This window comes from Protopterus annectens, chromosome 6.part0 (genome assembly GCF_019279795.1).
Source record: "Protopterus annectens isolate FY-2018-M chromosome 6.part0, PAN1.0, whole genome shotgun sequence".
Classification (NCBI taxonomy): Eukaryota; Metazoa; Chordata; order Ceratodontiformes; family Protopteridae; genus Protopterus; species Protopterus annectens.
Window position 1 is genome coordinate 221,978,823 of NC_056737.1, and position 16,002 is coordinate 221,994,824.

The window sequence follows — 16,002 nt, forward strand, 5'->3', positions numbered from 1 at the left end:
TTTTTTGGATGTGGGATGTCACTGGCTTGTTCATGTTTTAATAGACTCTATTGTTATTTTGTAACTAGATCTGAAGAAGCGGCTAGTGCATGAAAGTGCTCATCTCGTTTTTATTGTTAATAAATATTTTATGGTTTTAGCCATGTTAGCCGCTCTTTCTTATACTTTTTGGAATTGTTCTACAAGGACTGAATACAAAATACAGCACATGTTAGAAATACAAAGATCAACAAATACTAACAAATGAGAACTCTAGCAGCAGTGTTATGTCTACTAAAGCAGAAAGGTCACTCACAACCCCCCTCACTTATAGAGTTTACTAAAGTGGACAACACAATGATACTTGCAAGGGCTTTGTACATCATACCAGCTGTGAGTCAAAAAGATTAATAGCCAACTGGCTAACAGATAGCGTAAATCTAATTTTTCACATGAAAATGCTCATGAAAAATAAAGCCTTGGCAAGTTCTGCAAACAGTGTATGTGAAGTTAACAACAAACTTACCCAGTGTTGGGGGTTGGGATGTCAAAGAAGGGGGAAGACCTGATCCAAGTCCCTGTCCTAGCGCTACAGACCCACCACGGGAGATGCTACTCTGAGATTCTGTACTAGCTGCATTATTACTGGCTGAAGAGTTTCCGCCTCCTGCATCAGAATCTTCTATATTTCCACCACTGTTGCAGCCAGCACCACAGCCTTTCCTCAACCTGAAATAAAAGCAAGACAAAAACTTTTACAAAGGAGAAACCACATGACACATTCAATACTAAAAATTACCTTAGTAATAATTTTCACTAGTGAGCCAAACACATGGTTTTAGGCCTGGATAAGGTAGAAAACCAACAGGCATCTTTGTTTTCAGTGGAATGCCAATACACTGCCAACACTACCAGCATACAGCAGATATGTATGCAGCGTCAAATTTCAATCAAAATATTTTTTCAAAGTTTAGTTAAGCACCTCCCTTTTTGTCATGGGGAGAGAATGTTAACAGACACAAAAGACAACACTTTTTAGTCCTAAAGGAAATTAGGAGTAAGTAAATAGTGTAAGACAAAGAAAGAATAGTTATGCAAATCTTACCATAATGATAGATGTCTTTCTCTTTTATGTTGCAGCATTCTTAACATAAGTGAGAACTCCGCAGTAGGCGACCCGATGTTGGCCAGTATACAAAACTCTTTCACTACTTAGGATGCAAGGTACATTGCATGTAGGCTGCTGTTGTACATCAGCCAAAAAAGTGACATGCTGATGCATCCACCTCAGAACTGACTGTGCCAGGAAGAAGCCAGCTTAAGGAAGGTAGGGTATGATCAACCAAGGAAAGGAACCAAACTACCAGGGGGAAGTAGGGAGGGATTGGAATACTGCAACAGAGAAGAGAAAGACATCCATCATTATGGTAAGATTTTACAAAACTATTCTATGTCCTTCTATTCATCTGTTACAGTATTCTTAACATAAGACAGAATACAAAAGCTCATGAAGAGAGGGTGGAGGAGGATGCAGTGGAGCTCTCCAGGAATCCATGGAGTATAACTCAGGCAAACCCTACTCTGGACCTAGAAATAATTTGCAATGTTTAGTGAATGTATGTACAGAGGTCCATGTAGCTGCTTCAAGGATAGAGCAAGTGTCCAATCCCTTAAAGAAGGCCCCTGGCATGGCTACAGCCACAGTGGAATGGGCCTTTACAGAAGAAGCAAGGGTTTTACTGTACTTCACATAGCAGACTGAAATTGTCTTAGAAATACAGGTAGAAATAGTCTGTTAGAAGAAAGGCAATCCCAGTGTCCTGGGATGATAGGAGACAAACAGCTGGTTTGATTTTCTAATAACTTTGGCCTTGTCTAAGTAAAATCTAAGTTGTTTATGCACATCCAGGGTGTGCATCACCTTCTCACTGGGATTTTGTGAAGAATGAAAGAAGGAAGGTAATTGAATGGATTTGTTGAGTGGCAACTCACTGACTACCTTGGGCATAAAAAGAAGGGTTAGTATGTAAGGACACCCTGTCGTTTTGGAAAAAACAAAACGGGGGAAGAGGCCATAAGAGCCTGGAGTTCAGAGACATGTCTGGCTGACATGACAGCTAGGTGAAGCACAGTTTCCCAGGAGCAATGATGCAAGTACGCTGATGAAGCTGGCTCGAATGGAAGAAGAGTCAGCTTTTCTAGCACAAAATTAAGATCCCAGGGTGCAGAAACAGGTTTCCTGGGAGGGCTAACATGAAGGACTTCTTTAAGAAATTGTTTAGTCTTAAACCTGCTAGCTAGAAGGGGGATAGAGGCAGACAGGCAGAAATAGCGGACATAAGGGCCTTCATTGAAGAGTAGGACAAGCCAGTATTGAGCAATTCAAACAAATAGGATAGAACCAGAAGGATTTCCACAGATAGTGGATACTGGTTTCATAAGAGACACCACAATGAAAATCTCTTTCACTTGGCTAGGTAGGACTTTCTGGTATTGGGTTTCCTGGCCTCCTGCAGAACCCTAAGTACATCCTCTGAGAACAGGTGTCTAAAAGGAAGCTGAAGGGTAGACAAGTGGGGATGAATGAGTGTTTCTTTGTTTTGTCTGAGAAGGTCCATCCTGTGAGGTAACTTGTGGTGACTGCCCTTGGCTAGATGAAGGAGAAGGGGAAACCAATGTTGTCTTGGCCAAAAGGTGGTCACCAACAAGACTTTTGGTTTGCCTTGCTGAATTCTGAACAAGACTTTTGGAATGATCGGAAGGGGGAGGGATGTATACAGAAACACTCCCTTCCAAGAGAATGAAAGGGCATCCACCTTCCAGTCCAGAGGGTGATGGACTGGCACAAAATTGTGGAAGTTGTCTGTTTATGGGGAGGCAAACAGATCTACTTGAGGAATACCCCACTGGTGGACAATGTCTAGAAATACATCCCTTTGAAGCATCAATTTGTGGGACTGTGTTATGGACCTGCTCAAGGTGTTGCCCACGCAATTCTGGTTGGATGGGATGTGGACTGACTGGAGCGTCACCCTGCACTGGACTGCCAACATGCATGCATAACAGGTAGGATTGTCCCCCCCCCCCCACCGTTTGTTCACATTCCAGGGGCCACAGTTTTATAGGTCCTGGGAGAAAGAGGGAATGAAAGGTCTGAATGGCTAGCAGCAAGGCCTTCATTTCTCTTACACTGTGTTCCCTTTGTTGAGAGAAGGACCATACCCCTTGAGCTTTCAAGTCTCCAAAAGCTGTCCCCTCATCCTACATTTGAAGTGTCTGTGAACAGCACTGTAACTGGAAGTAGGGGTGCAAGGGAAGTCCTGAGTTGAGAGAGACTTGCTGGATCCACCACTTCTTCAGACAGGGAATAAGAGGAATTAGAAAGTCAACAGGGTTTGAATGCTGCATATAAACAGACTTTAAAAAACACTGGAGTTTCCTCATGTGAAGTTTTGCCAGATGGAGCATTGGGATAGTGGATGCCATGAAACCCAAAACCTTGAGGAACTCCCTGGCTGAAATGTGGTGAAGATGCAACAGGTTTCTGAAGTAGGGCTTGAGGTCCAGTGCCTTCTGAGGAGGGAAGAGAGACTCTCATGAGGTTTGGGGCTGAACCCTGCACCCCAAGAAGATGTATTCCTGAGAGGGACAGAGAATGGATTTTTTTGCAATTTATGGTGAAACCTAGGCATTGGAGAAGAAAAATGGCAAAAAGAATATTTTGCTCTAGGATGTCTAGTGAAGCTGCCATAAAAAGGCGATCTAGGTAAGGGAAAACATGGATGCCCTGCAGTCTACAGTAGGCAGTCACAGGAGACAGGCATTTTGTAAACACCCTTGGTGCAGCAGAAAGCCCAAAGGGCAAGGCAGAGAACTGAAAATGCCAGGAAATCACAGAGAAACATAAAAACTTCTTGCAGTTCAGGTGAATGGGAATGTGTAGATATGCATCTTTGATATCAAGGAAGGTTAAGAAGGCTTGTGGCAGAATAAGAGGGAACAAGGTTTGAAGAGTTGGCATATGGAAGGTGGGGACCTTCAGAAAGGTATTGAGATGAGGCAGATGTAAGATGAGCCACCAAGGGCCAACCTTTCCGGGCAACAAGAATGTTCTGGAGTAGAAGCATTTTCCTTTTTGGCCTTGAAGAACTTCCTGAATGGTTCCCACACTCCATAGGTCTAGAAGTACTTCTGGAAAGGAGGGGAGTTGTTCCTTTGGTGATTGGGGAGTGCTCGTGAAAGAAGGCAGGGAGTTCCACACCAGAAAATATCCTTTTTGTATGATGGCAAGAACCCAGGAGTCTTGACGTATGCCTTCCCAGACTGGCAGAGACAGAGAGAGGCTCTGGGAAAGTGGAATGTGAGTGGGGCGAATAGGACAGTCAGTGGGAGCCAGGCTTATCTGGAAAGGGCCGCATCTGAATTGCAGTTGCAGGGGCAGCCCAGGAATGTTGAAGCCTCCTACCATCCTTTTTAGTTTTACATGGAGGAGGGCGGGAGTGCCTACATACAAAAGCAATCTTTGCTGGTTAATTTCTCTGGAATTCAGGCACTGGAGTGACAAAATATGTTTTAATTCCTGCGCATCTCCTTTCATTTTTCCTGCAGAGATTTAAATAAGCTAGCAAATGCAGGACCAAATAAAGCGACACTGTCCAAAGGGGCATCCAAAAGCTTGGATTTAATATTGTCTGGTAATGGCTGGAGTCTTAACCAGGAGAATCTCCTTAAGACACAGCCAGAAGAAGCCACCCTGGCTGAGGCCTCTGCACCATCATAACTGCATTTGATGGACTGGTGGACTATCTGTGAGGAAGCTCGCAGCAGGCAAATTTGGTCATATGTGACTGGTAGGTAATGGCTCTAAATGTCATAGTGTCTGAATGTACACTTTTTTTGCCTAGTCTTTCCAGGCTCCTGCTGTCCTTATCTGAAGGAAGGATAGAGTTTGAAGGTACTAATCCAGATGGTTTGTCTGAAACCACTGAAATCACTGATGGGTCTACTGAAGGATATCTAAACAAGAACTTAGCAGGGACCTTGTAAAATCAGTCAGGCTTCTTAGGAGCAGAAGGCTGGGAGTCTGGAACCTTGGAAGCAGAGAAGAAGGCATCCAAGAAAGCAGGTAACACAGGAGGAATAGCTGAAGGACTGGGTGATTCCACCTGCAGAAGACTAATACTTTTTTTGTACTTCAGATACTCAAGTGCAATCCCATTTGAAATTATTTCTCGTTTAAACTAAGGTCTCACCAAAGGAGACTTCTTCCATGGGTGAATCAGTTCAACTGGAATCCCTCCTCCGGGGAAGTATAATCTAGAGGGGAGGGGATTTGTGAAGAGTAGGCCAGAGATTCCTCTTCTGAGAAGGCCTCTTCATCTGAGGAAACCTCTTCTCTGACACTCTTTTTGTGGAGATGCTGTACATGGTGTAGGGACTGAACCCCCCAAAAGGGGTTTAAAGGCTATAAGGGCCTTGAAAAGACCTTGGGTGAATTGTTCCCAGTCACTATAAGATTCTTTTAGAGGGAACAAATGTTTTTGTTTTTTGCTTTTTCTTTTGATATAGGTCTGCTTTATGCAGTGTTGGAGGGCCGGATGTAGGCCTACAATCAATAACATCTGACTGAATTTCCTCTTGTATCAGTATTTGAGGCAACCTTTTAGGGCCTTCAGTTATTATAAGCCTTGGTTCTCCCTGTACATCCTGAATGGATGCCTGCTCAGCCTCTGAGGACATGCCAGTGGTCGGATCGAAGGCTGCTTTGACATCGAGCTCGGCCTGCGATCCGGAACCAGAAACCAGCTGTATCTCCAGGCTCTCATTTTCTCTGAGGGAAATATCCGTATGAAGAAGAGCAGCAGCTTCAAGCCTCGGCTTTTTGACTTGCACTTAGCGACTCACTCGACCTCGGGCCCCCCAAGGATCCCTCCATCACGCTCTTTGCCAATACCCAAGTGCTGGTTTTCCAAGTAAATGGCTAGGAAGGAAAGCTTATGTCTAAGGATCTTGGGTACAAAGGCTTGGCAAATGGAACAGGATTTGTAATCATGAGTAGGCCCTAAACAAAACAGACACTGAAGATGGCTATCCTTATGTGGAATTTGTCTTCCACACTGGCATTTGCCTTTTTTGGATGCCATGAGCCATACCACTTTTATAGTAGTTAAAGAAACAATATTTTCTCAACAGGGCACTTATCTGAGAATTCGCAGAAAAACAGCAAATGTCTCAGTGAGCAGACTGATGTTCAAGGTGGTGTATGGACTGCTGGAGAATTTCTGAGGTGGATACGTTCATATGTCACTTTTATGGCCAACATACGACAGCAGCCTATGTGTGACATGCCACACATCCTACAGTAGTGAAAGACTTTTGTATACTGGCTGACTTCGGGTCGCCTGCTGCAGAGATCTCCCTCAGGCTGAGAATACTGCAACAGATGAATACAAGGACATCTAACTGTACTTATAAACTTAACAAAAATGGGCTTGGACTCCCAAAAGTTGGAAGGAAAAAGGTTTGAGGAAATGTTACTAAGAATGGAAAAGACATGGCAACAACAACTAATGCTTCAGAGACAGGTAATAAATGTTAAAGTCTAGGTGTCCTAGCCAATAGTAATGGTAAGAATAGTAGCATGAAGAAATCAAGTATTGCTGCTTGAGGCATGCCCTTTAACTGTAGATACTTAAATTCAGGCCTGTTTCTAGAACTTGTAGGTTTATGGCCTTGCCCCGCTTTCGATATACGTTACTTATGCAGCAACAGTATTATGCTATAACCTTCACTTTTCTCTCTGTGGAATAACTTTTGGAGAAGGTACCAACCCACAGCTCCAAATGGTAACAGTGAGAAGCACATCCAAACACTTGTAAAGTAACCCATGACCCCTCAAAAGAAAACACCCTCACACTCAGTGTCTCCTTATTTCTAGAGTGACTCAAGACTTTTAGAATACCCATCCTTACAAGAACACAATGTCTGAAACCAAAGGGCCCAACCTACAGCAGCATCCCAGTAAAGTAGTACAAACTGCTGAAGTAAAACATGAAAAAGGACAGTTTCTTACCCAAAGCTGAAAGCTTCAGTCCCAGCATGGATGATGTAACATATAAAGCATCAGTTGCCTTGCTCCTTGTATTTAATTTCTGAATGCAAAAACAAACAGTCTTCCTAAATGATACCTGGTCAGAAACAGTAAGAGTTGTAGTCCTGGAAACCTTATGGTTTGGGCAAGGCTGTTACTTGAGCCATGCCAGTCTAGTTATTTTTCTTTTGTTTATTCAACTATTAACTGTGTATGTGGTCTGATCACAATACCCTTTTCCAGACATGATTCAGTGCAGAGGATTTGGTAGAAGTGTGTGCATGTGTGTGTGTGTATATGGGGTGGACAATAAATAGAGTTATAAGCAATTATAAATATATGGTGAAATTTGGCAATATTTTCTATGGCAATCAATACCTTCCAAAGTTAATTTTGGCATCAGACAGACACAGTACAGTTGTGTACACTTACCATAAATGTAGATGTTCGAGTGTCTTCACTGTTGCAGTCATGACTGTAGGGTTCTCCCCTGCCGGCAGGCAGTCCACGGTCGGCCAGAATCCCAAAGTCTGGGTCCGGCGTCGGCTGTTCAGCCATGCTCCCTGATGTCAGAGCGCCAGGAGTACAAAGCTGACAGCCGACGCCATGTTCTCCAGTTTTTCTTGCCCCAGATGTCAGAAGTTCCAAAATGAGTAAGGTCCCATACCCTTTGCAAATACACCTCAGAAGAAGGGTGAAAAAAGGAACCACACAAAAGAAAAAATAAGAGGGGACAGGAGGGAGGGAAACCCAGACTGCAACAGTGAAGACACTCGAACATCTACATTTATGTTAAGTGTACACAACTGTACTATGTTCATCGTGTTTCACTGTTGCAGTCATGACTGTAGGGTAGAATCCTAAAGCAGAAAGAAAGGGAGGTGGTCATAAAGTAGAGGGGGCGGCTATAAGGCCCTGCAAGACTGCAGAAGCAAAGCCTGCCCTAGACTTAGAGTAGAGAGGTAGATTGTAGTGCTTGGAAAAAGTATGCACTGAACTCCAAGTTGCAGCTTCCAAAATGTCTTTGGTAGGAACTCCCCTGAGGAAGGCAGCTGAAGTGGCAGCAGCTCTGGTAGAGTGAGCCCTTATACTCCCTGGGATTTGCTTTCCATGGTGTGAGTAGCAAAATCTGATTCCATGAGCAATTCATTTAGAAATGGCTGTTTTGAAATGGCTTTACCTTGGGAACTTGAAGCATAAGAAACAAACAACTGCTCTGATTTCCTGATGTCCTTGGTTCTGTCCAGGTAAAAACGTAGTTGTCTGTGTACATCCAAGGAATGTAAGATCCTTTCCCCTTTATTTTGAGGAGTGGGGGAAAAAGTTGGCAAGTGAATAGTTTGATTTAAAGCCACTTTGGAAACCACCTTAGGCATGAAAGTAGGATTAGTCCTTAAAGACACCCTGTCTTGATGAAAAATAATATAAGGTTCCACAGCCATAAGAGCTTGCAACTCTGAAACCCTCCTGGCAGAGGTCAGAGCTAACAGGATGGCTGTCTTCCAAGATAAAAACTTGATGTCAGATGAGGCTGCAGGCTCAAAAGGAGGTAAGGTGAGCTTTTCCAAAACATAGTTGAGATCCCAAGCAGGAATGGGTGGAGATCTAGGGGGCCTTAAGTTCTTAGCTCCTCTGAGAAATTGTCTCATGAGCTGGTGGGGAAAAGATAGGAGGGTCTGTATTATAATGAGCAGAAATAGCGCAGGCGTGTATCTTTATGGAAGAGAAAGAGAGACCCTTATGTAAGAGGTCTGACAGGAAAAGTAAAATCTGAGGAATGTTAGGAATAAGAGGATCAGAATCCTGAGCCTGCATCCAGGAACAAAATCTTTTCCATTTTCCTGCATAAGATTATCTAGTGCTAGGACGTCTGGCTTCTAAAATGACATCCATAACCTGCTTGGGTAGGAGAGAATGAATCAAAGATCCTGGATTAACCAGGCCGCCAGGCTGAGAGTTTTGACATGGGAGTGTAGAATCTGACCCTGGTGTTGGGACAGAAGGTTCGGAATCTGTGGTAAAACCCAGGGTGGCTGTAGACAAAGGTTTCTCAGTGTTGGGTACCAAAACTGTCGAGGCCAATTTGGGGCCAGCAAGATTATCATCTTGGGCTTGTCCTGCTTGATCTTTAGTAATACCCGTGGAAGAAGAGGAAGAGGCGGAAAGGCATATCCCGAGAGGTTTCTCCAACTGAATGATAGAGCATCCACTTTCCAAGCTTGATCGTGGAAAGTCCTGGTGCAAAAAATTTGTAGTTGATGATTGAGGTGGGATGCAAAGAGATCTATGTGAGGACATCCCCTGACTGCTGTAATCATCTTGAATATTTCGGAGTCCAACATCCATTTGTGTGGATCCGAAAGGTTTCTGCTCAGACTGTCTGCCAGGAAGTTTTGCTTCCCTGGTAGAAACTGTGCTTGAAGGTCCAGATTGCAAGCTAGAGCTGTGTTCCAAAGATCCATGGCTAGTCTGCAAAGGGGATAGGAATGAGATCCCCCTTGATTGTTTATGTACCACATAACTGTGGTGTTGTCTGTCCGTATCAGTAGTTGTCCTGGTTGTAGAAGATTCCTGAAGGCCAATAGAGCTTTCTAAACGGCTAACACTTCCTTTAAATTGATATGCAGGTGCTTCTGATCCTTTGTCCAAAGGCCCTGCAGACAGTTGCCCCGAAAAAGGGCTCCCCATGCATAATCTGAGGCGTCCGTGGTTAGAATCTGAGTGGCAGGAGGCAGACAGAAGGGTTTTCCTTTGTTTAGAGTACATGCCTTGGACCACCAAAGGAATTCCTTTTGAAGACAAGGCAGGACGGAGATCAGTATGCCTAGACTGTGACAATGCTGAGACCATACACTTTTTAGGTACCACTGTATTTTCCTCATATGTAGTCTTGCATATGGTACGAGAAGGATGCAGGAGGCCATGTAACCCAGAGCCTGCAGGAATTTCCTTGCAGATAGCTGAGTTGTAGTTGCCAAGGTTTTGAAAGTTGAAGCCAGCTGTAACTGTTTTTCGTATGTCAGGAATGCCATCTGGGTTGTTGTGTTTAGAGAAGCGCCCAGAAAAAATATCTGTTGTGAGGGTGTCAAATTTGACTTTTTTATGTTTACAGTGAATCCCAGGAACTTGAGAAGATTCTGAACAAACTGTAGATGCACTTCGACATCCTTGCTGTCTGCCTGAATAAGACAGTCGTCCAGATAAGGGTAAATTTGAATTCCCTTGAGTCTGCAATAAGCTACTACTGGAGCCAGGCACTTGGTAAAGACCCTGGGCGCAGTAGACAATCCAAAGGGCAGCGCAGAGAATTGGAAGTGCCTCGATCCTGCCTTGAACCCGAGGTATTTTCTGCGTTCCTGTCTGATGGGAATGTGTAAATATGCTTCTTTTAAATCCAAAGTTACCATCCATGCATTTTGGTCAGCATTGGCAGTAGCTGCTGTAGAGTAAGCATCTTGAATTTTGGTATCTCTAGAAAAGTGTTCAAGACTGACAGATCCAGAATGGGTCTCCATGAATTTTGCTTCCTGGGGACTAGAAAGAGCCTTGAGTAAAAACCTTGTCCCATCTCTGAAAGTGGAACTAGTTCTATGGCTTTCATAGCCAAGAGAGCTTCCACCTGGTTTAATGCCTCTGACCATTGATGTTTTGGAAGATCTGGCCATCTGCTTGGCCTTGGTGGGGTATGAAAATGGAATTTGTAACCTCTTGAAACCACATTCAGAACCCACTTGTCTTGGGTTATATGAGTCCAATTTAGATGAAAAAGAGAAGGTTTTCCTCCGAGAGGGGCTTCCAGGCAAGAAGTTCATGCAGCCCAAGAGAGGGAGTCATTGAGTCTGCTTTCTATGAGCTTGCGACCTGTCTTCTCCTCCCCTAGGGGTGGAAGCAGTCCACTGTCTTGGTCTATAAGAGGCTTGCGTTTGAGGCCTACCTCGGGGGCGTCTATATCTACCCCTCTGAGGCCTGTCTGAATTGGGAAAGGACCAATTTTTTGTAGGCCAATTCCTGCTAAATCTGGGTGGCTGTACTTGTAAGAAATCTTTAACTGTTTGCATGGACTTTGCCTTGTCCTCCATCTTTTTAATCTCGTCTTCAGATTTAGATCCAAATAGAACATTATGCTGAACAAGAGCATCCAATAATTTAGCCTTTACCTGATCTGGCAAATTTTGTTCCTTTAACCATGCATGCCTTCTAATTACTGTGCCAGAGGCAGCAGCCCTACAAGAAGCCTCCAAGGCATCAAATCCACAGTGTAAACCATGCTTCCCAACTTGTTCAGTGGCATGCAATAAGTCATGTAGTTCCTTATCATCTGCACAGGTGGAAATGGAAGTTAGATTTTGCTTTAAAACAGACAGGAGAAATTGCTGGTATTTCAGCATATGAAACTGACAGTTTAAAGCCCTAATAGATAAACTAGCAGAAGTGTACACTTTTTTGCCCCATCTTTCTAAAGATCTGGAATGGGGTTTTTAGCAGAAGCGGCCTTAACGCCCTTAGCACCCTGAGAAATGGTTTCAGGGTCAGCAGTTGGGTTCTTGAATAAAAACTGGTGGGAATCAGGAACCCTATAGTATCTGTCTGGCTTAACAGGAGCTGGAGGAAAAGAGTCAGGAGTTAAGTTAGCCTCCGAAAAAGCATCATCCACAATATCCAAAATAGGAGGAATAGTCAGGGGCCTATGTTGGGGAAGAACAAGAAAATCCCTTAGTCTTTTCTTAGATTCTGAGTACTCCTGTCCTTCCCAGTGGAAATGTTCCCTCATTTCATGCAAAGTTTCCCCAAAAGAGAAATCCTCAGGGGGAGAAGCTGAAGGAATGGATTCCTCAGCATCAGAATCCTCATAAGGAGGGAAAGAATATTCCTGGTCAGAAGAAGAAACAGAAGAAACAGAAGCCTGATCAGAGGAGCCATAATAAACTTCCTGCCTTGGCCTTTTGTCTGGAGGGGGATGTGAACCCCTAATCATAGTAAGTCCTCCGCCATTTTAAGTAACTGTTTCTGAGACTTGGGAGCCGGATCAGAAGAGGCCTGGGTTGCAGTCTTTGATTTGGAAGGAGTCTTTGCCTTTGTCTTTGGTTTTGCCTTTATAAGAAGCTGAGTAGGCCTGAAAACCCCTTCGGAAGCCGGTACCTGCACAGCGGCTCCGGACCCATCCAAAGGAGCATTGTCCGAAGGTCCAACTGAAATATTCAAAGGCTTAGTTGGCTCCTCGTGGGAGTCCGTTTCGGCTATCGGTTCCAAAATGGCCGACGACAGGGGCTGCAAAAGTGCCTCACTGACGACGGCCAAACCTGAAGCTGGCTCCGCTTGTGAGATATCGCCTGATTTGGACCTCGGAGGCCTGTCTTTGTCCTTGCGTCGTTTGTGAACTCCGGTAGCCGGAACCGTATCCGACGACATTTTGTAATTAAAATGCCTACAGAAGTAATGAAAAGCAAAATCGTACCTTCGTTTAATAGTACGTTGATTGAATCTAGCACAAAACCGACAACTAGCTACGTCGTGGTCAGGGCCTAAGCAAGGAATACAGTAAGAATGAAAATCCTTATGAGGTATTTGCTTCCCACATGAAATACAATTATTAACTTTTTCTGACATCGGACTGGAGCAAGAAAAAAGTTTCCCCAATGGGGTACTTAGCTTTGAGTAGGAGAAGAAAATCTTCAGACTGAAGTTTGATTAGAAAAAATTGTCAGGAGTCAGCCGACCGGCACTTGCGAACTGCTATCACCGCACGGCAAGAAAGACTGGAGAACATGGCGTCGGCTGTCAGCTTTGTACTCCTGGTGCTCTGACGTCAGGGAGCATGGCTGAACAGCCGACGCCGGACCCAGACTTTGGGATTCTGGCCGACCGTGGACTGCCTGCCGGCAGGGGAGAACCCTACAGTCATGACTGCAACAGTGAAACACGATGAACATCTGCAGAATAACAGGTTCATACAGGATCATAAAACACAAACATTTTTAAAGTTTCAGCATCCATGACTGCCCCCTAAAAAGTGTTCCTTTTTTGTACTCTGTGGGATATAAATAGCTAATTATGCAACCCCATCCTGTCAAAAAATAACTGCTCGTACTGGTGCTTAAACTGTGTACACTGTGCGAAGGTTAAGGTCTAAGTGGAGTCTAACATATAAAGTAGAAAGATCAGCTACCCTTTTGCTGGTAGTACTTTTAAAGTTAACCAGCAGACTAATATACTGGCCAAAGGGAAAATTGGATCCACTTTCAGTAGAAAACAGACATGCATATGTTTATCAAGTTACCTACTTCTAAGCTTTCTTAAATGGGTAAATGTTGAAGATTCTCCCTTCAGATATTTTCAGTTGGGTAATATTTTCCACTCCCCTCTCTCGCTCTCATGCCTACGTTTGGAAGTACAGGCCCATTAATCATGTGCACTACTTGAAGAGCATGCCCAGTCTTACTGCTATTCAGTCTGACCATCCACTAAGCCTGTGTAACTGGCATGACATAATAAATAACATTTAAAGATACATAAAAAAGAAGTTATGTCTTACCATAACATTCCATCTGAGTTGTTAATCTTCTTCCATTCATCACTGATGGATACAATTCCGAACCCTCGGAACTGAGTCGGCCAAATACCAAGCTAGTGTACACCAAAGTCTCGAGCCACACTACTATCCACAATGCCCTTCATCCCATACCTCAGACCGAGTTTGCAGAACACATAGTAGCAACATATATAAGAAACAGAAACAAAGGCAGAGGACATCTCTGTGCAAACACCCTAACACACCAAAACGACCCAAAGATCCGCCAGCAGCCTTTGGCGAGGGAAGGAGGGAGGGTGTGATGAATGGAAGAAGATCAACAACTCAGATGGAACGTTATGGTAAGACATAACTTCTTTATCTGAAGTTGTTAATCCTCTTCCATGCCTCACTGATGGGACCGAGCACCTAGCTACTACAGAATCTGGGTGTCCTTCATGGAAGAACATTCCTGAGAACCACATAGCCAATGGCAGCTCGTTCCCTGGTGATCAGATCCAATTTGTAATGCTTGATAAAGGTATGGGGTTTAGCCCAAGTGGCAGCTGCACAAATATCATCCATGGAAGCCCTAGCATGAAAGGTGACAGAAGCAGCCACAGCTCTAGTGGAATGAGGTTTAATGCGGCCAGGAGCTGATTCCTCCTTTAGAGGATAAACAAAGGAGATGCAATCCCTAAGCCATCTTCATCCCTTGAATGCACTAATCCTCATCACCGATCTTTGCAAACAGGATCTCCTCTAGTGGATGAGAATGGACGAAAGTCTTTGGTTTTGCCCCTTTCAACCTCTTCAGCCCAGTGCCACGGTGACTACAGACGCTTCCCTGATAGGGTGGGGGGGGCCATTTTCAGGGAAAATCTGTTCAAGGCACATGGTCTCCTCTAGAAGTCGACTTACACATCAACGTTCTAGAGCTCAGAGCTGTGTTACTGGTGTTACAAGCTCTCCACCCTCTTCTTCCTCTCGGTCCAATTGCTATCCAGTCCGACAACATGTCTGTGGTCTGGTACATCAACAAGCAGGGAGGGACCAGATCTTATCCCCTTTGCCGCGAAGCCATGAGAATTTGGCAGTGGGCGATAGCTACCAACCGTTTCCTGATTGCTACACACATCCCGGGGAGTTCCAGTGTGATTGCGGACAGGCTGAGCAGATGCACCCTGCTTCCTCACGAATGGTGTCTCAACCTGAGTGGCGGAGGAAATTTTCAGCCGCTGGGGCCGGCCTTGCTGCGATCGGTTTGCCTCCCCCTCCAATACGAAGTGCAGCAGCTACTTTGCCCTCTTTTCTCCGCAGGGGGAATCTCCGAGAGATGCTCTGACTCTCGATTGACCCACGGGTCTCCTATACGCTCATCCTCCCATCCCTTTGATCTTAAGGAAAGCTACTCGGTTGAGAAGCAGAATGATTCTCATTGCTCCATTCTGGCCTCGTCAGGTTTGGTTCCCCTTCCTTCAGCCACACCTGCTCCGACCTCCTTGGATTCTATACTTTCGTCAGGATCTCATTTCTCACCCCCAAGGGTTGTCTCCAAATCTGGCCACTCTCAAACTGACAGCTTGGTTGCTCCACTTCCGTTAGTAGCCAGGCTTGAATCACTTTCTTCTCCGGTATGGAATATTATTTTGGCCTCCCACAAACCTTCTACCAGAAAACTTTATAAAGACAAGTGGAAACATTTTTCCTTGTGGGCACAAGAACTGTCTTTGGATCCTGTTTCTGTTCCAGTAGCTACAGTTCTTCAATACCTGACCGAGCTTTTCCTTAACAAGGCTTCTGCATCCACGATTCGGGTGCATCTAGCGGCCAACTCCAATTTCCATGATGGTTCAGACGAAATTCCTATTATTTCTTCCTGTCTAAGGCTTTCTTGAAGGGGATTTTTCATTCTAGACCTCCCATTAGGCAACCTGTACAATCATGGAATCTGTCTAGGGTGCTTCAAACTTTGACTCTACCTCCCTTCGAGCCAGCTGCAACCTGTGATGTGAAGTTTCTGTCCTGGAAGACCTTGTTTCTGGTGGCTGTTACTTCAGCCAGACGTGTAACAGAGCTCCAAGCATTATGCATGAAGTTGTTATTTGATTTTCCATAAGGACAGAGTATCACTTCGCACCAATCCCACTTTCTTACCCAAGGAGGTGTCGGAATTCTCTATTAATCAGTCCATTGAGTTTCCCGTGTTTTTCCCTATTTATACCAACAAAGGGGAATACTGTCTCCATTCCTTAGATGTCCACAGACAGTTGCAGTTTTATTTGGACAGGACAAAGTCTTTTCGAAAGTCAGATCAACTTTTTGTTGCCTTTGCGGGCTCTAGAAAAAGATCGGCAGTGCCTAAGGAAGCCACTGTAACAGGCGCATATGAAGCCTGGCCAACAGAACAATGGGAATGGCTGCT

General features: G+C 44.5%; 1 protein-coding gene across 1 annotated transcript in view; it reads right to left on the reverse strand.

Moving 5' to 3' along the window:
- The window catches only part of PCNX1 (pecanex 1), a 3,150,868-nt gene that overhangs the window by 471,224 nt on the left and 2,663,642 nt on the right, over positions 1-16,002 (reverse strand). Inside the window, exon 32 of the mRNA XM_044073489.1 lies at positions 506-708. Coding sequence (XP_043929424.1) covers positions 506-708 — 203 coding nt within the window. The remainder of the gene's footprint in view (positions 1-505; positions 709-16,002) is intronic.